Consider the following 18,777-nt stretch of genomic DNA (forward strand, 5'->3'; position numbering starts at 1 on the left):
GCTCTGTTTACTTTTGGGAAGCTCAGCCCTCCCGGCCAGCTGCTCTCGGAGTGGGGATGGTGGCAGGAAAGCATCACGGGGACACAGGGACGGGGAGGTGGCCCTGCAGCGTGTGGAGCTATGGGGCACCCGGTGCTGTGACCATACACGGGAGCACAGCAGTGGCTGCTGAGCCCAGAGGTGCTGTGAGTTGGTGGCACAGTGCTGTGCCATTGCTGGGTACAATATGCTCACCCCATGTCAGACTTTACACCTCCACCGATCTTTATTGTACTGGTAAAACCCAATCAGGAATAAAGCCCCGTGGCAGCGCTTGGTCCAGGAGGGCTGTGCCATGTCCTGCAAGGTCTGTGCAGGGGTTTGGGCTGCACGGCTGAGCTCAGGGCTTCTCCAAGTAGCGATATTTCTTGCGCAGGACAGAGACCTGGTCCTTGAAGAGCACTGGGTCGAGGCGAAGCTGGGAGGACACGAGTGGCATGGAGCCAAACCAGTCCACCAGCTGGTTGAGGCAATCCTGTTGCTGGGAGAAACGCCGGGTGCTGCCTGCCGCCGTGTCCTTCACCTGAGCAGGAGGAGAATACAGGGTGAAGGGCTCTGCTGGGGAGTCCCTGAACCCCAGGATGCCATCCTACCGGCTGAGACGCAGCTTCTTTGTGCTGCTTCCACTGCGTGACCTTGATGGGAGGCAGCTTGGTGACAGCAGCCACCAGCAGGTTCATAAGGATGTCCTCGCAGGCGGTCAGGCTGTCCACCAGCTCCCGCAGCCCCGCGGGGAGGTACTCCGTGAAGAAGCTGTGGTAATACCTGTGGAGAACAAGGAGGTCAGGCTTCAGCCTCACAGCCCCACGGGGCCCTCCCCATCCAGCCAGGTACCTGTGGTAGAAGGCGGCGGTGGTGAGGATGATGGAGAGCTTGTTGGTCCACCTGGAGGTGTAGCCCCAGCGCTTCTGCTCGGGGTCCCAGAAGTGGCTCCATGCAGAGAAGCCCACGATGCGCTCAGGGAAGCTGCGCCACACCACAAAGGCAAAATCCACCTGCAAAGGACAGGGGATGGCATCACCTCAACCCACAGGGACCCGTGAGAGGAGGCTGCTGGCTGCCCCATTGCCTGTCCCTGAGCTATGGGATATGGGGACAGCACTCACTGCCAGCTCTGCAGTGACCACCACGCATCCTGCCCTGATCCATGGGGCTGGGAAGTGCTCACCTCGCTGGTGGAGAGGCTGGTGTGCTCATCCAGGCTGAGCACTGCATCCGTCCCAATGGCTGCGTATGGGAAGAAGCGGTCGCTGAGCTGCAGCAGAGGTGGGAGTTCAATATGGGATGTGCTGTGGGGTGTGAACCCCAGCTCCCTGCATCCTGCTCTGTGTACCTTCGTCCTGCCCTGGATGATGGTGAGAGGCACAGCAGTCTGTGGCCACATCCCACTCGGTGGCGGCGGCTTCTCGCAGCTCCACAGCACCAGGATCTTTGCAGGGGGACAAAGGCACAGTGGAGGGGTGTTTCCTGGAGTCTGTCATCAGTGTTTGCAGGGCAGCTGATGCTGAACCCTCCTGGTCCTGCAGTGGGACCAGCTCCAGCCCAGCTCTCTGCATAGGGCTGCACCTCTTCCATCCCAAAAACATTACACCAGGATTTGGACCAGCCCCAGAATAAAACCATAGGTGGTCTCATTGTTGCTGCAAGCAGGGGACATTGAGGGTGACACGATCACTGCCACACTGCCACCTCCCTCCCACCCCAATCCCACCCTGGCCTTTCCCAGCCCCATCCCTCCCCACCTGCGCACAGTACTGGGACTTGGAGACGGCCTGGATGAGCTTGAGAGTGGACTGGGAGAGGGAGCCCAGTTGAGGAGCAGCCCAGAGCAGTGCTGTGAACTTGTCAGAAGGGCTGGAGCCTGCAATGTGGGGGAAAAGGAGAGGTGTGGGGGCAGGCATCAGGCACACAGAGCACGTGTGGCACGGGAACCTACCGTGCTGCAGGTAGTAGAAGGGAAAGTCCCCAAGGTGCGTGGAGAAGTCGGGCAGTGCCAGCAGCCCCCCAGGCAGTGCGTTCCAGAGGATGCGGGACCGCGAGCGGTGCGGGAGCAGCCGATCCCGAATGATCTGTGTGAGGACATCAGCACCCCGAGGTGGTCCTGGTAGCTGGGGGGGGCTTTTTGGGCCAGGCTCACCTCCAGCGTGGTGTGCACGATCTTGTCGACAGAGGAGAAGTATGCGTCCCACAGGAACTGGGTCTGCTGTTGGAATGCCAGCACGCGCTCCGGGCGGATGCAGCGGATGGCAGAGGGGATCTGCAGGATGGGAGGGATGGGGTTCTCATCTCAGACCCCCCATCAGGTCAACCCCTGGTGCTGGGCGTGGGGCAGCACCGCAGTACCTGCAGGAGAAGTCGCTCGCTGCCCACCACGGCCGCTTTGCCCCAGTCGATGGCCTCAGAGAAGGGCAGCTCCCAGCCGTCGCTCAGCAGCACTGGGATGCAGGCGGCCTGCACAGGACCCCATGAGCACAGGGACACGGGGGATGGTCCCTCATGCCCTCGCAGCCCCCTGGTACCTGCAGTGCCTCCAGGAAGCGGAAGGAGCCCAGACGCCGGCCACGGGGCACGATGCAGAAGGTGGAGTTGTGCAGCAGCTCCTGGTAATCAAACCTGGCAGGGGAAGGGGAGTCAGCACCATCTGCTCCTCAGCAATGAGGCACAGTGCAGTCAGCACCCAAATCCACGAGCCCCAAAACTGCACTGAGTCCTGGCACCGCTCTGGGGGGGCTGCGGGCAGTGCATCCCCCCGGCTGTGAAAGCCCCTTCTGTGCAGCTGCAGGGAGAGGCATTCACAGAGCCCTGCGACCGCACCGGAAAAGCCAATATTGACGTTTGGGTGGGACAGACCCTGTCTGTTCCTGCACATAAAGAGGATGGGTGCTGGGTGGGATGGGAGGGACTGTGAGGCCAAAGTGATGTGGGATATTACTGACCCCAAGGGGAAGGTCCCCTGAACCCAGCTGTGGTGAGGATGTGGGGTCAGCGCCGGCCACCTCCAGGCTGGGGGAGCTGATGGGGTGGCTGTGAGGTAAGGATGAACCCCCCTGTGTGTGATGCAGCAGGAAGCCAGCCCAGCGCTGAAGCATCAGCAACACAAATCTTTAGGAACAAAATGCACCTCCAGAGAACCCATCCGACTAAAAACTCCATGGGCACGCTCTGCCTCTGCCATATCCCAGGGATACCCCATCGCCACCTGCCCCACACGGGAACGTGATGTGTCCCCGATGGCCGGGCATCCTTCCCTCGCAGGCGGCCGTGGTTGGAAGCCTGGCGCCGGCCGGGCTGCGGGGCCGGCACCTCCCGATGCAAACACTCCGCTCCTGACGCACTGTGGTTTCCGGGCAATCGAGCCGGCAGGGCTTCCTTGTTTTGTTAGGGCCGGGCCGGGTGCCCACCGTGCTCCCTCTGCACGGCCCCTGTGCAGCTCCGGCTGGGCTCGGTGCCACGGGGGACCCGCGGCTGCAGGGAGCCCTCCCCGAGGCGGCAGGACCGTGGCGTGGCCACAACTGCCCTTTATCCAGTACAGAACTGGTTTGTTCGGGAGTGAGGAGGGCGATGCAGCCCTGAACAAGGCTGGCTTCTTCTCCTGTGGTTCAGTGGCATGGCTGCTTCCTGTGTCCCCAAGCAAACAGGGACATCTCCAAACCTGAGTGCCCTGTCCCCGGTGTCCTGTCCCCGCTGCCCCTCTGCCACTGTCCCACCTGGGGACATCTGCACACATCCTTGGCTGGGTACAATGGAGATGCTGATGCCTTTTTGCCCAGGTGTCCCACGGGGACAAGTGGGACAAGACACGTGGTCACACAGGAGGACACAGCCGTGTGCCACGTGCTCACCATCAGTCTGCTGTCTAAAGCTGTCCTGGGCAAGGTGTAAATCCCTGTGTATCACAAACAGCATTAGGGGATTACCTGGGCTGGGTGAGAGGGGGATTTCCCACCCCACAGTGCAGGACTGACCTTGGGCCCCAGCCCATCGGCCCACCACATGTCCCACTGCCCTGTCCCCAAGAAGGCCCCACCATGAGGGCTGATCCTCCTGAGCCGCCCTGAAGCCCTGGCTAATCCAAGTGCCCGCAGCCCCGGCTCCACTTTTACCTCCCAGCACCTCCTAAGATACTTTGAGGATGGTGTCCCATCCTTCCCATCAGTTCTCGTGTGGCCATAAGTTGTTCCAAAGCTGCAGGCAGGGAGCCCACACTGTGATGTCCACACCAGGATGCCCAAACACCTTGGTTTTATGGGACTTGGAGCTGAGCTGGGCTGGGGGGAAGTTTCAGGCTCATCTCCAAAAAAAACATTTATGTTAGGGGAGGACAGCAGGGGGGAGTAGAAAAGCATCATTCATCGGTGTTAGGAAAAAGAGAAATCATAGTAGGAGCAGCAGTGGTGACTGCAGATCAGAGCTGCTCTCACCAGATTGCTCCAACTTTAATACAGAATGGATCAGCCTCAAACCACCAGCACCTTACTAGATGGAAATGAAACCAGGAGAGCCCCCATTCCCTGTGCACACTTACAGAGCCTTTCCCCCCACCTGGCCCCATCCCCATCCCACTCACTTTTCATAGTCCACGTTGTCCTGGTCACAGCGTGTGTCCTTGTGCCTCTCCCAGTCCTTGCCATGCCTGCAGGTGGTGAGCGACACGATGTCCCTCCCGTTGTGGATGTGGTGCAAAGCATTCCTGGTGCCGGAGCCAATCCCGGTCAGGTAACGTTTCCCCTTGAACACCAGCAAATATTTCTTTTTTGGGGGCACCGAGTTGTGGTGCAGCCACCCGCTCTGCCCGCCGCGCTGCGGGTGCTCCCTGGGAAACAAAGGGATGGAGACATCAAAACCGGGCCTGAAGTTCTTGCTGTGGAAGCTGGCTTTGGCCAGCATGGCGTGACCGATGTCAAAACCCAGCTCCTCGGTGTAGTTGGGCCAGGTGCCCGCATACAGGTTGAAGATGAGGTGGTTGCGGCCGCTGTTCCACAACGGGAAGGAGCGGATCCTCTGCTCCACGCTGCGGATGTAGTGAGCAGACAGGGGGTCGCGGTCCAACGTGTCGATGCTCAGCACGAAGAGACAGGCTTCCTCGGGACGCGGGGTGTAGTAACGCGAGCGCTCGATGGAGGCGAGGATCTTGCTGTAGCTCTCCGACATGGGCTCACCGTGCTCCCGCGGGTACGTGAACACTTTGAAGCCATTCTGGCAGCGGGAGGCGTCGAAGCAGCTCTCCATGCGGCACCGGCTGCCTTGGGATGTGCTCAGCTGTGCCGCCCGCCGGGCTCGGGGTGAGGGCTGCGCTGTGTCACCGCTGCCCTGCAGCTCCCGGGGCTCCGCAAAGCTGTGCAGGAGGGCACGATCCGCCCAGCGCGGCCAACTCCTGCGGGCTGCGACGTTCCTCCTGGGAAAGAAAGCGAAACGGCGCAGCTGCTCTCTTCCAAAGAAGAAAAGCAGAAGCCAAGAGGCGAGGAAAGTCAGGAAAATGTATTTCTTCCTGGTCTGCATAGGTTCACGAGCTTCTCATCAGGCTCGGATGGGTACTGCTGTCCGGTGGAAAGAACGGTGTCCCCAACCCCAGGCGGAGCGGCTTCTGGTGCTCACTGCCCCGCAGTGTGGGGATGGGGGACCCCGCGATCCTCCCTCCGTGGGTTTCCCACTGCCTCTCTTCCAGCGCAGCGTTCCCTTCACTCCCGGGCTCGGTGGAGCGACGGTCACATTTCCCTCTGCCGTCTGGCCCAGCTTCAAATCCCTAGGGAGGGAGCGAGGTCGCATGATCGCTTCCCTTCCAACCGGGTCAATCCCGGCGGGACTCCCCCCGCAGCCTCCGGGAGACAACCCCGGCTCACCGCCGCCCCCGTACCTCCGCTGCTCCTCCGCTGTCCCGGCGCCGGTGCCCGCTCTCGGTCGGTGCTGCCCGCGGGGTCCGGCCGTGCCGCAGCCCCGGCTCCGCATCCCTGACGCGGCCGCACGACGGGGGCCCCGCGCTGCCCTAACGCCGCCGCGGGACGGCTGTGGGGCGGTCCCCGCACTCCCTCGGTCCCGCTCCCCGGGTGGGGTCCCGCCGCGTTCCGCCGCTCATCGCGCCGGGGGCACCCCCTGCTTCCCAGCGCCTTGCTGTGCCTCCTGGGGGTGTCACTGTGTCCCCCTGCTGTCACCTTATCACTTGGGCTGCTCGTCCGTCCTCCTCCCAACTAACAGCCACCGCCGCGCTGCCTGTGCCCCTCTGGGCTGCTGACACCCCGAGTCAAGCTGCGTGTCCCCCCTCACGCTGTTTCCTCCCCCCCCCCACGCTGTCTGTTCCCCCCGAGCTGTCTGTCCCCCCGCAGGCTCTGTCCCTCTCTCCCCCCGGGGCCGTCCCCGTGTCCCTTCACTTGCTCTTTTTCCCCCCTCCCGAGCTGTCACTCCCCCCGCTGTCCCCCCCTCCCGTCGCATCTGTCACTCGACCGCCCGCTCCCCCCGCCACCGAGTCCCCGCCCCCGCTCTCCCATTGGCTGTCCGAGCCCACGTGGGCGTGGCCCGCGGCACCAAAAAGGCGCGCCCCGCAGACATCGCAGCGCGCCCACGTGGCCGTGGGGGTTCCCCCGTCCCGGCGGGGGCTGTGCGAGGGTCCCGGTGCCCTCCCGGTGTGTATCCGTGCCCTCACCCACCCCCGTAGCGCTGCCATCACCGCGTCCCACGTGGGAGTGGGGCACCCTCGTCCCGCCTACCGGAGGTGAGCCCCGGGACACGGCGGGCAGGCCGGGGCTCGCAGCCCCCACCCCTCCCGGCAGCCCAGGCGCTGGAACCGAGCCGTGGGTGTATGGGTGTAACAACGCGGCCGGCCTCAGCCCGCGGGGACGCTGGGTGGGGTGTGGAGCGGTTGGCGTGCAGCGGGAGTGGCACCGCCACAGCCCTACCGGGCCCGCACCTGCCTCAGTTTCCCCGGGGTGGAGCAGCGCGTGGGCTGCGTGCACAGATTGTCAGGGATTATTATTATTATTATTATTTTTAAACCAAATCTTTGGCGATTTGCCCGGCCCAGGGGACAGCTCGGCCCCGCGGGGATTTAATCCCCCGCCGCCGTGGATTATCGGGGGCGCGGGACTGCGAAAGCGGTTTAAATTAAAGACGGGGAACGTGGGGACGGGGATGGGGGGAGGGCGTGGGGGCAGGCGGAGCCGAGCAGCGCCTCGGGACTTTGGAGAACCGTGATTTGAGCTGGGCACTTTCTTCCGCACTGGGAGGTGCGGTTGCAGTGGTGACACGGAGGCGGTGCGGTGTCGGTGCTCGGAAGGGGGGTGCTGAGTGCGAGGGGTGGGAGGGTGAAGCGGGGGGGGGGGTGGCACTGGGAGTTCGAGGAGCCGTGTGTTGGGGGGACGGTGGGAGCTGCAGAGCAGACGGGGCGGGGAGCGCTGGGAGCTCTTTGGGGAAGCGCTGGGGGTTGCGGGGGGGATGGGGAGGGGTTGCGTGAGGGAGGGGCGGTGAGAGCTGTGGTGCTGCGGGGGGTGCTGGGAGCTGTAGTCCGGTTACCCGGTGCGTTGTGGGAGCTGCAGTCCTCAGCCGAGGACACGTTGGGAGCTGTAGTTCTCCGTGGGTGCGGTGCAGAACCGCATCCTCCCGTGTCTCCCGCGGTGATCGGGGCTGTCCCGGTGTCAGCCCTGCGCCGTTCCCTCGCTCGCAGCTCTGTGTGCCACCTCCGGCTCGTCCAAGCCGCCCCTTCCCGTCTTCCACGTCCCCCACCGGGGGATGGGACGGGTTCAACTGTCCGGCTGCGTTGTGAACGTGGGGCGGGTTGGGCACGGGATGCGTTTAACAGCTGCGTGTGTCCACGAGGCGAGTCGGGACACGGGGCGAGAAATCACAGCCGTAACCTCTGATCGGCTGCAGGACTTTGCTCGCTCGGGGCAGCACGTGGCCGGGCACAGGGCAGCGCGGAGCCGGGGCGGCGGCGCGGATACGCTGTGATCCGCGGTGTGTGCGGGGTTCGGTGGGTGCGGAGGGGAGCGGGAGCCTCTTTTCTTGCAGGGATGCGGAGTGGCCACGGTGTGGAGATCTGGTGACAGGAGAAAGAGGAGGTTCGGGGGACGGCTGCTGACCGCATCGCTCTGTCTAGGCTCGGCTGCGGTGCCATGGGGGGGGAACAGTCGCTGGCATTGCCCCCGGAGAAGGGACCTCACCGCGTGGGTTGCGCGGACGTCATGGTGGGCCATACGCAGCAGGTATGGGATAGGGGCGGGCGGGGCGGCTGCTGGGTATCGGCAGGGCTGAGTTCCTGAGGACACCTTGCGGCCGCTGCCGTGAGGGACGAGGACGCACCACGTTCTCCGTCCCGTCTGTCCTGCAGGGGCTCTTCTTCCGCCTCTTCTACCCCTGCGTGCCCCGGGATGGGGCCGAGCGGCCGCTCTGGATTCCTCGCTACGAGTACTGCAGCGGACTGGCTGATTTCAGCGGCCACAGCCGGCGGTGGTGCGCTCCGCTGCTCAGCATCGCCGTCGGTGAGGGGCGGCCGTACCCCCATCCCCACGCAGGCATTCCCGTGTCCTCCACACCTGCTGCTTTTGTGGGCTTAAGACCAATCCACCGGGCCCTGGTGTGAAGAGGAGCTGGGGTCGGTGCTGTGGGTCCAAGCAGTGCCTTGCTGCCCATCTCCTGTTTTTTTTTCTTGGGGTGTTTTCTTTTTTTTTTTTTTTTTGTCCCTCACAGGCTCCTGCAGAGTGCCGCTGAGCTGGAAGGCACCTTTCAAACCCTGCAGCAGTGGGTACCCGTTGATCATCTTCTCGCATGGCTTGGGAGCCTTTCGGTAGGGGGGGGCTGGGATGGGAACTCTGGTGCTGTGGGTTCCTCACACTGGCCCTCATGGGTGCTCAAGACAGAGCCCTGACCTCATCCCTTCACAGCACTGTGTACTCATCCATCTGCATGCAGATGGCATCCTGGGGCTTTGTGGTGGCTGCGCTGGAGCACAGGTTGGTGTCACAGTCCCTGCAGCCTCGAGGGGAAACCCCTCCCCAAATACACGGCAGGATGGGGGCCAGGCAGAGAGCTGCCTCACCATGTTCTCCTTTCCTCCTTGCTGCTGCAGGGACAGTTCTGCTGCCATGACCTATTTCTGCACAGCAGAGGCTGTCCGGGAGCAGTGGATCCCCCACCAGCAGGTGCCACAGGGACAGAAGGAGTTTTATTTTCGGAACAATCAGGTATGGGGGGAGGGTTTGGGATGGGCAAACCAGGATGGATCACATCCCCCCCCCCGCCCTAGGGGATCTACCCTTCCCAAACCCATACTGCATCAATACTGGGGCTGAACCTGAGCTTTCTCATTGTAAACTGAGGAAAAACCCACCCCACCCCATTTGTCTCCATTTCCTGGAGTCTGAGGGCCTGCTGGTGCTTTCCCATCACTGTCTCTCTGGGATTACCCTGCACAGCTGATAGCAGGAGGGCTTCCTGCTGAGCGAGGTTCCCCGCTGCTCCTTTCTGCCTCATTTAAAAGGAAAGCAAGGAGCTGAGATCTGTGGCTGGAAGCCTCTTTGCAACATGCAGAGCTTGGAGGTGCTTTTGGCAGTCCTAAATTCCAGCCTGTTATTTTTATGTGTGTTCAGGACTGGGATGTGAGCTGAGGGCAGAGCCTCGGTCTGAAGTGCAGCATCTTCTGGCAGCACTGCTGTGGCTCAGAATGGAGAGTGTTTGAGGGCTTTGGGTTATCTCCAGTGGTCTGTGGTATCAGACTAAGTGAATTAATAATAATAACAAAGAAAGTGTTTCAATAAATTTACTGCATCCCCTGTGGGAGCTGCTGTGGTGCAGCCTCCTGTTTGCTTTTATGCTTGCGGTAATTCAGGGAAATGAGGTGTGTCTGAGTGCTGGGGGTTCGGAGGGGAGCTCTTGCTGGGAGATGTGGGGGAAAAGCAGCACCTGTGCAGACCCCCACAGGATTTGCTCAGCTGATGGGGCAGCTTGCATTGCAGGTTCATCACAGAGCAAATGAGTGTGCACGAGCGCTTCAGCTCTTCCGGGCCGTCAGCAGTGGTAAATCCATCCCCAACGTCCTTCCTCAGGGCTTCGACCTCTCTGTGTTGAAGGTACATGGGGCTGCAGGGCTGGCCAGGGTGCTCCTGGCTGGAAGGGTCAGGTCACGTTGCCTGAAAAACAGGAAAATGCCTTCACTGTGGTGCACGTCTTTGTTGCAGGACAGCATTGACTTGGCTAAAGCAGCTGTCATGGGCCATTCATTTGGTGGGGTGACAGCTGTGCTGGCCTTGGTGAAGGAATCTGGGTTCAGGTGGGTGGCTCTGGGATGCTTCCCAGGGCTGGGAAGGCCACAGAGGGGCTATGGGCACATGTGCCCATCCCACCAGGTGCGCAGTGGCCCTGGATGCATGGATGTTCCCCCTGGAGAACATGCTGTACCCTGAGGTGTCCAAGCCTGTGCTCTTCATCAACACTGAGAAGTTCCAGACCCCTGAAAGTGTGGCCAAAATGAAGAGGCTGAGCTCCAGGAACAGCCAGACAAAGATCATAACCATCCTGTGAGTCTGGTGCTGAGGCAGGTGCCTGGTCAGGAGTGGGAGGCTCTTACCCACACTCCCTTCCCTTCCCCAGAGGATCTGTGCACCAGAGCCAGACTGACTTTGCCTTCCTCACCGGGAAGCTCATCCCCCGTGTCTTCAATGTGAGGGGCAGCCTCGACCCCTACAAGTGCCTGGACATCACCAGCCAGGCAGCTCTGGCCTTCCTGCAGAGGCACCTTGGTATGGCACAGGTGGAATTAAATGGGGCTTGGGAAAGCATGAGGTTGGTTTGATGATCCCCATTCCATATGGCCATGAGCCACCTGGCTGCCATCTTCCAGGCACAAGTGGCAATGCCCAGAGGACATGGAGAAGTGTTGGTTGGGAAGTCCTTGGGAAAACTGCTGGTTTGGTCTCTTTCCTGCTCCTGCAGTGGCTGCTCCTCTTATGCATGAAGCTGGGGTGATTATTGTTGTAGTAACCCTGAAACCATCTCTGCCCCATGCAGATGTGAGAGAGGAGTTTGCTCGATGGGACCACCTCCTCGAAGGCATCGGGGACTCCATCATTCCAGAAGCACCTTCCTGCCTCTCCAACCTGTAGCTTGCTGTTGGGATCCAGCTGCTGGGAATTCAGTTGCTCCTTGTCTAAAATGTTTGGGGTCTGCCTCCAGAGGGTAGGAGGACCCCTGGGAGAGTGAGGCCTGCAGACTGTGCTTGCAAGATGTGGCTGTGGTGTCCACCGTGCTTCCAGGAAGCCCTCCCTGCCTGAGAGCCTCTGGTGGCTGCTGGAGACTGCAGAGCTCAGGGAATAAAACCCCTGGGGTCACAGACCTGAGTTTGCCTTGATGACAGTGCCCTGCTTGCGTGCATGGGGGGCACTGGGCCCTGTGTGCACTGCAGCAGTGGGGTTGCTGCATGTTGGGGGGTTCAAGCAGTGATCCAGCATAAGGAAAGATGCAATGAGGGCTCTGAGCATGGAGATGGTAAAATCTGATCAGGGTGCTGACTGCAAGTGCAAAATTTGGGGGAGAAAGAAAAAAAGAAGTGGCTGGTGGGTTGGCTGTGAGCATCTTAGGGCAGGGCAGTGAGCAGGATGTGGGCACAGGCACGTGTTGGGAATGGGGCAGTTGAGGAGCAACTAGGGCACAATCCTAGGGAATACCAGAGATGCTGTGACAAGGAGCCACCTTACACAGCACCCCCACTCTCAGCTGTCCCCAAGCAGAAGCCCGGTGCTTCTGGAGCTGCACTGCTGGTGGCCCCACAGATGTCCCCAGGCTCCCATGGGCAGTGGGGCTGGGATGCAGCAGGCACTGCAGGACACACTGCTCAGCAGCTGCTGCATCGCTGAGCGGTGTCCATCTGCTCCTCCTTTGTCCCCGCTGGGCATGCACATGGTGAGGGCAGTGTCAGCACAGTGCCACAGCTCCTGCACTGCAGGGAGAAAAGCCATAGGTATGGTTCATAGCACTGCATGCAGCTAGGATGCCCTGGCTTGGGGTGTTGGGAGCTATTCCTCATCTGGTGACAGTGAATTTGGGGGAAAGGGAGGGGAATGGGGAGGGAGCAGCATTCTTCCTGTGTTCTCCATCTGTGCCACTGTGATAGGCAAACCCTTTCCTTCTCCTCTCCTTTTAATTGAGGAGGTAAGGATGCTCTGGGGGAGAGATGCAACAGCAGGAGGGCTCGTCTTCATGCAAAGCAAGAAGTGGTGTGGACAAAGCTGCAAGACCTCAATTCTTTTGGAGGTTCCAGATACATATTTGTTAACTGATTTATGCCCTCTCTGGTGCTGGGAGTGTACTGGAGCATCATGCAGCACCAGGACCAAGGTATTGAGGGTGAGGAGGAGACACTTGAGGTCACTGCCTGCAGAACCCATGGGGGAACGCACCTCTGTGTCCTGCCTAACAGTGAGAGACAGTGACTGGTGCAGAAATCAAGTCCCATCTTCCTCCCAGAATTAGCAGTGCTGTGATGTGCTCTGACATTGCAGGGAGTGGCTCGGCTCCGCGTGGTTGAGGGAGGCTATAAATTCTGCACGAGCCTTATGTAAAGGCTCAGGGAGGAGGGGAGGGGGGGGGATGAAGACTGTGGTTGGAGGGCAACTGCAATATGTTAACCCTTCGGTGTGTTGAAAGCTGCTCATCTCCACCTCCAGTGCCAGCCTTAGGCTCAGTGTTTCTTCTTCCAAACCCAGCCCAGATTCCCTCCCTTGGCATCCTCCATCCCTGTCCCCATGCCATGCTCCAGCCTGGAGGCCAGGAGCAGCGTGCACAGAAGCTGTGATACAAATCCCCAGGTGTAGCACAAGGCGGTGGTGCTCACCCTGCTGCTGGATTGATGCATTGTATTGCTGGACCTGGCTGGAAGGCTTTTTTTGGCAGGAAGCAGCAGTTAAGGGTTACCATGATCTGGGAGCTGCTCCAGCACCCAACTGCTATCAGCTCTCGGTCACTCTGCCCTTACATGTGGGGTTTGTGTCTATAGGGTCCCGCTGGGGGACTTTGCTGCTCAATGGGAGATCAACCCCTCGTTGGGTGGGACTTGCTTCCAGCTGAGCTCAGCACTGTGCCTGCTCTGCTTCCATATTCCGACCGGTGGCTTATCAATAAATAACCCAACAGCTGCCCATTTGTATTCTTCTCACAGCTGTGCTTTCAGCGTGGCCAGGGTGTGAATGGGTGCATTCCTCCATCGCAGTGCAAGCTTTGCTTTCTGAAAGATGCTGTTCCCGGGGTTGGGGCTGAGATCGAGCAGCACAAACACAGCAGGCTCAGGGCTCTCCATGCCTCCCTCCCAACACACACACACACACCCCAGCCCAGCAATAAGCACTGCTGCTCGAGAGCCGGCTTTGTTCCATCGAAGCTTGCTGCTTGATTTAATTAATTAATGCAAATTGAGCCTTGTGTTAAAGCCTCCTTTTAATTACCGTAACATCTAGTGGAGCGTGATTCTTTTTCTTCCTTTTTTTTTTTTTTTCCTTGTGTTTTTTTAAAGGAATAGCAAAGCCTGGATGTGCAGCACCCAACCTGCTTCCCAGCCAGCTCCTCTCTCCTCACAGCCCTTTGGTCGGTGAGTACACGCGGCTCTTCACCTTGCTCTGTTCTTTCCATTGGCAAATCAAATCTTTACTCCGGGTGAAGTTCAAAGGAAAAATCAACCTCCCTCATGGCAGAAGCAAGTTGTTGTCCTCGTCGCTTCCAGGCTATCTGGAGGGAGAAACAGGTATTTTTTTTGTCAGTTTTCACTCTGAAGCCCCATTGCAGCTGCAGCGATGCTCTGCTGGCCCTGGATGGGGCGAGAGATGCTCCCTGAATAACAGGAAAAAAAAAGGGATGCAGGGAAACCGAGGCACTGGAGGAGGAAAAGGGCTGTGTGAGGTGTCTCTGGTTTCAGGCTGTACAGAACACGTTGGAAGGATCATCTGGGGTCATTTGCCCTGAGTTTAGGAAGCACGGGCTGAGCTCAGACCTTGTGGGATGGGGACCACAGGTGCTCCATCAGCCCCATCCTGGCTGACACGGGGCCTCAGGATGCCTTTGTCTCCTCAAGTTATAGCAGCTCTAACAACATCCAGCACCCAAGGCCTGGGTTGGGTTTCTGGTTGTTTTTTTATTTTATTTTTAATTAAATGAAGCACTTAGGTTAGCAGTCACAATGCAGGCATGTCTCTCTGGGTATCGATTTTAGAGTACAGCAGCAGTTGGGTTTATTGCATAGAAGACAGCGATGCCTTTTCAACCAGCAAGGCTGCCTTTGTTTGCCTGGTCTCACAGCTGTGATGGATGTGCCCAGTCTCTTTTTTTTTCTTTTAATATATGTATTGATTAGGAGCTCAAATTAGTGGGGGGGGGGGGGGAAAAGGGATCAGACAGCACTGAGCAAATGTTAAGTGCAGGTATTGTTTCCATACTGAGCGATTCCAGGCAGCCCACAGAGCCAGAGGGATGGAGTGGGAATTAACCCGTTTTGAAGCCAAATTGATGATGGAGATGGGAGAGAATTACTAATTGTCCTGAAGGGATCTGGGGGCTGAAAGCAGCTCATGGCTGGACTGCAATGGAAAGATGCTTTAAAGTGTGTGTGTGTATACATTTAAATATATATATGTATTTAGCTCACAAAACAGACAGGAATGGTTTGTGTCCATGGTGTCTGACACAGATCTCATCCACATACAGCACTGTGGTTCTGTGTGGGGCGATGCTTCCTTACAGTGCCCATTCAAAGGAAGACACTGTAGGATTTTCCCAGGCAGCAAATCTCTGCAAGAAATAAGTAAAATCCATCCCTGTATGGCTCTGCATTGATTTTGTAATTGAATCTGCTTTGACAGCAAGCAGCCCGAAGCTCTGCATTGAGTGTCATTGCAGAGTTTGTTCCTAGTGAAAGCAGGCTCGCTCTGGAGTTGCTATCAGCTCACCCACCCCATCTGTTTGACACAGGGGAAGTCGTGCTCCTTTAAGAGGATTTCCATCCCTGAACTCCTTCCATCACAACACTTCCAAGCTACATTCTGTCGTGAAAGGGTGGGAGTATTTTTAACCATATCTCACCAGGGAAGTATTAATAGCACAATGGGCTTGCTGAGATGCTGAGAGAGCTGAAACCATATTTTAAATTCAAGAAACTAATTAGGAACCAGGGAATAATTAGTGCTATCCCCAGCTTTTCTTTCCCTCGCTTCATTCGCAAAGAGCAAAAGCAAATGTCTTTACTGGAATCTTCCATCTCTACTGAATATTTTATGGCTTCTCTATGCACCTCTCTTCCATGTGGTTGTTGAAAACACGTTTCCTTTGCTCTATCCCACCTGCAGCGACTGACTGTCACTTCTGAAATGCAATTAGAGCATCTCACGTTGGCTCTCACACACAAAAAGCAGCATAAAGCCTTCCATAGGGTTTCTCTGCAGCCCCTCTCCGTGGCTCTCACACCCTCAGCACTGGGCTGTGCGCAGGCATCCTCAAATAGCAAAGTTCTCAGTGCTCCATATGGGAAACACAGATAGGAGCAGATGGAGGAAAGCATAAAGGATGCTGAGAGTAAGGAGAATGGAGGAGACCTCCAGGACAGCTTTCACTGCACACAGACCCCTTCTATCAGGCAGTTCCCAGCACTGCTGGTGTCATGGAGGAATCCACCAACCCTGGAATGTTACCCAGTGTGAAGTCTCTGCTCTTTATTAACAGCTGGACCCTTTCCCTCCTCCTTGCCTCTCCCCAACCACCTCACCTGATTGCCAGAATCTCGAGGAACTCAGCTGTTGTGCTTTTTTCTTGCCCAGCCCCATCACTCACTGCACCCTTCCCAGTGGGATCAGGGAGGGAATCGAATGAAGCAAATTCCATTGAATTTCCCAAAAAGCAAACCTGCAACAGAATTCAGGTGCCTTGTCTGATTGGAAAAAAGTCCAATAGTTTCCAGCAGCACATGGGGAAGTGCAAAAGGGTTTGCTGGATGTTAGTGCAAAGGCTGGGAAACAGGGAAAGAGGAAACTTTGCAGCCTTTCTCTACCCCTGAGCACAAGTTTCTTTTATTGCCGTCTCCTCTCGCAGGTTCTGATTGACTTGGATCAAGCAGAACATTGGATTTCTAGCTTTAGAACATACATTACTCATGCAGTGACCATTGCAAGTCTCAGAAAGTATTTGCTGCTGACATTTTTTACAAAGGTGCTTTAAAACATTCTCCAACTAATGTACAGGATGTCAGCCCATCCACCACGTGGCACTTCAGTGCTCACAAAGCACGTTTTCTCACTGGAGATTAAATATTTTTGCAAGTTAAAAGAGCTGCCGTGGGCTGAGTTGTCACCTAATTATGTCAGTCTCTTTGTGGAGTATTTTGATAATCACATCAGAGGGGGCTCTTTAATCTTCGTGCTACATCTAATCACGTCACGTCCCAAATTTACACGGATGGGGAGCTCTCTGGATGAGCCCTTGGCTTTGCTGTTGCTCTGAGAGCAGAATGCAGTGGTGGAAGGAGTCTGAGTGCTCCGTGCTCTTTTTAAACTGGAATTCTAACAAACAGCTCTTATTGGTGGTGAGGAGCCTGGGAGATGAGCAGGACTGCAGCCACACAGCGCCAAGGTTTGCCAGGAGAAGAATCTGCTTAGAATCCCAGTAAAAGTGTTGATAAACACCAATCAAGTGTAATAAAAGCTTTTCACATCCTTCGTTCTCATTGAGATTTGACAAAAATAAATGCCACATAAACAAGCAGGTTCCAAAAATAAAAGCAGTCTTGCAATGAGGCCAAAAATGAGATCGTCTCTGTGCTCCTCCAGCTGTTAAGAGCTGTTACTCCTCTTTGTGTTGCAGCAGTGCTTGGAGATTTTGGCTTAAATTGGAGCCGGTGGTGGGTGGCAGGTGGCACAAAGAGGTTGCTAAAGTCTGCATAACTGACATGGGCTGCAAAATGTAAGGGCTGAGAGCAGATCCCAATTCTGACTCCCACTGTGTTGCCTCTTATGTATGCAAGTTCTTACGTGAAGTGAATGTTTTTGGCTGTAAAGCTGATCTACAAAGGAAGGTAAGTTACATTCAGGTCTTTTTTTTCTTTCTCTTTTGGTTTTTTGTCCCTGTGAGGAGCCCAGGAGATAAGATGGAAGGCTCAGAAAACAGCCCCTGCGTGACCTGTGGTTGTATCCCAGCCTGCAGCCCTTCTTCAAAAGCTGCAAAGCAATACTCCATCATCATCTCTCCAGGGAGGAGCAGTGACTAATGGCAGTAAGGCAGGTACCAAAGGAGAAGCCCAACACCCAGGAAGCTTTACTTCCTTTGGGAAACCCTGAGATCATCCCAGGATAAGCTTGCTAATTTTACTGAAAAGCATTAGTATTAAAGCATCCAACGCTGATCTATGTGAATAATAGCGAATGATAAAGCAAAACACAAGCTGATGTCATGATTACTCGGCTTCTTTGTCATCCAGCAGCATTTGGTGCCATTTAATCCAAGCATTCAAGATGTTTCATACAAAACAAGTGTGTTGTGTGTGGCACCGATGGATGTTATTGAGCCAGGAACCCTGTGAATGTACCAGGCGTGATCCCAAATGGCCAGGCAGGCAAACCATGTGGGACCTGGGATCCCTATCACCCCACAAAAGGCCCAACGGTGCTGCTGGAAAATGGCTCTTCCATTCACTCCAGCAGAAACCTCTCCCAGTTCCAGCAGCCAGGCGGCTGGATGTGGTTTCCATGGAAATAGACGTCAGATCAGTAAAAAAAAAAACAAAAAAAACAGGGCAAGTGTTTAAAATAATCTCTGTTTTGAAAGCTTTGTACATTTCTGTCACAATATTAACCTTCCTGAAGGTAGGGTGGTTGTTTTTTTGGTGCAAAATCCTTAAGACTGTGCACGAGAAGGGTGGATCCCTCAGAAAACTCCTTCTTTTGGTATTTTGGGTACAAAGACTGCTGTGCTGGGTTGTATTGTAGCAGATTGGTGTTTTTCTCCGGCCATCTGCCTCTTAGTGGCTGCTGGTGTTGGCTGAAGTGACTGCAGCATGGCAAGGCCACAGGAATTGCACGCTGGTCGTTGTACAGAACGTATAAAAGCACACATTGGTGAGCAAACCGCTTATCTAATGGTGTTATCCGGGGAATGGAGCGCTCATTATGCAGCCAAGGATGAGGAATGCATGCAGGCAGTACACGTGTCGTGTCTCCCAAAGAGCAGGACGGCTTTTCTGCTGGTGTCACCTCCCAGGAGAGGTGCTGTGCTGGTGGCTGACCCCAGAACCGCTGCCCGCTCCCATAGGGCCATAGCAAGGCTGCAGCTTTGGGGCGGCTGTGGCCCTGAGGGACCAAAGGTGGGCACTGCAGTGATGCTGAGACGATGGAGGTCTGTGCTGGCCAACCAAGGGACTGAGCTAAGAGACAACGGCCCCGAGCGACCGCCGCCCCGAGGTGACCGACGGCTCCAAGGGGCCGAGGCGCATCAATAGGGGATGAAGGACGGCGCGGTCACAGCCCGCCGCCCCGAAGCCACCCCGGAGGTGTCCGCCCTGTCACCACCGCAACGAATCCCCGCAGCGAAGGCTGACCGCAGCCAGCCGGGACTCCCGCTCCTCCCCGCCACCGGGGCGGCAGACAAAGGGAGTCCCGCAGCTTTTCGACAACGCGACGAGAGCGCGGCGCCGGGCCGCGCAGCTCCCGGGACGGCCCGCGGAGGCGAGGCACGGCGCGCCGCGGCCCCGCATCCTCCGCCGGGCCACCGCCGGGCCGCGGGGGTCGC

General features: G+C 57.3%; 2 protein-coding genes across 8 annotated transcripts; one reads left to right on the forward strand and one right to left on the reverse strand.

The window, feature by feature from the left end:
* Positions 1 to 256: 256 nt before the first annotated feature.
* EXTL1 (exostosin like glycosyltransferase 1) lies at positions 257 to 6,406 on the reverse strand. Of its 2 annotated transcripts, none has more exons than XM_090123932.1 (12): positions 5,894 to 6,406; positions 4,607 to 5,782; positions 2,559 to 2,652; positions 2,383 to 2,490; positions 2,177 to 2,242; positions 1,976 to 2,108; positions 1,782 to 1,900; positions 1,373 to 1,468; positions 1,208 to 1,294; positions 874 to 1,034; positions 633 to 804; positions 257 to 562 (listed from the first exon to the last, which is right to left on the reverse strand). In XM_090123932.1, exons 2-12 carry the CDS (start codon positions 5,536 to 5,538, stop codon positions 380 to 382), a joined length of 2,151 nt encoding a protein of 716 aa, XP_089980058.1. In that variant the 5' UTR covers positions 5,539 to 5,782; positions 5,894 to 6,406; the 3' UTR covers positions 257 to 379. The 2 variants fall into 2 exon arrangements, with proteins under 2 accessions (XP_089980058.1, XP_031450784.2); XM_031594924.2 differs by having other exon boundaries at positions 2,177 to 2,296; positions 5,894 to 6,405.
* A 177-nt stretch (positions 6,407 to 6,583) lies between these two features.
* On the forward strand, positions 6,584 to 18,680 carry PAFAH2 (platelet activating factor acetylhydrolase 2). 6 transcript variants are annotated; one of them, XM_090124286.1, is made up of 13 exons: positions 6,585 to 6,745; positions 8,038 to 8,231; positions 8,357 to 8,507; positions 8,716 to 8,812; positions 8,910 to 8,978; positions 9,095 to 9,209; positions 9,981 to 10,094; positions 10,203 to 10,294; positions 10,371 to 10,541; positions 10,615 to 10,763; positions 11,032 to 12,357; positions 13,529 to 13,603; positions 17,125 to 18,672. In XM_090124286.1, the coding sequence occupies exons 2-11, from the start codon at positions 8,142 to 8,144 to the stop codon at positions 11,124 to 11,126; spliced, it is 1,143 nt and encodes a 380-aa protein (XP_089980412.1). In that variant the 5' UTR covers positions 6,585 to 6,745; positions 8,038 to 8,141; the 3' UTR covers positions 11,127 to 12,357; positions 13,529 to 13,603; positions 17,125 to 18,672. The 6 variants fall into 6 exon arrangements, with proteins under 6 accessions (XP_089980414.1, XP_089980412.1, XP_089980411.1 ...); XM_090124288.1 differs by having other exon boundaries at positions 6,584 to 6,745; positions 8,126 to 8,231; positions 13,529 to 18,680; XM_090124285.1 differs by having other exon boundaries at positions 13,529 to 18,680.
* Positions 18,681 to 18,777: the final 97 nt, after the last annotated feature.

This window comes from Phasianus colchicus, chromosome 24 (assembly GCF_987193195.1).
Source record: "Phasianus colchicus chromosome 24, bPhaCol1.hap1.1, whole genome shotgun sequence".
Lineage (NCBI taxonomy): Eukaryota > Metazoa > Chordata > Aves > Galliformes > Phasianidae > Phasianus > Phasianus colchicus.

Excerpts from the sequence above, each read along its gene's own strand:
- EXTL1 (XM_031594924.2), bottom strand. The coding sequence starts at position 5,538 with ATGCAGACCAGGAAGAAATACATTTTCCTGACTTTCCTCGCCTCTTGG. Across the intron at positions 2,653-4,606 it reads GACAACGTGGACTATGAAAA|GTTTGATTACCAGGAGCTGC; the intron begins GTGAGTGGGATG and ends TTCCCCTGCCAG. Across the intron at positions 2,491-2,558 it reads GCTTCCTGGAGGCACTGCAG|GCCGCCTGCATCCCAGTGCT; the intron begins GTACCAGGGGGC and ends GGTCCTGTGCAG.
- PAFAH2 (XM_090124288.1), top strand. The coding sequence starts at position 8,142 with ATGGGGGGGGAACAGTCGCTGGCATTGCCCCCGGAGAAGGGACCTCAC. Across the intron at positions 8,813-8,909 it reads CATGGCTTGGGAGCCTTTCG|CACTGTGTACTCATCCATCT; the intron begins GTAGGGGGGGGC and ends ATCCCTTCACAG. Across the intron at positions 8,979-9,094 it reads GTGGCTGCGCTGGAGCACAG|GGACAGTTCTGCTGCCATGA; the intron begins GTTGGTGTCACA and ends TTGCTGCTGCAG.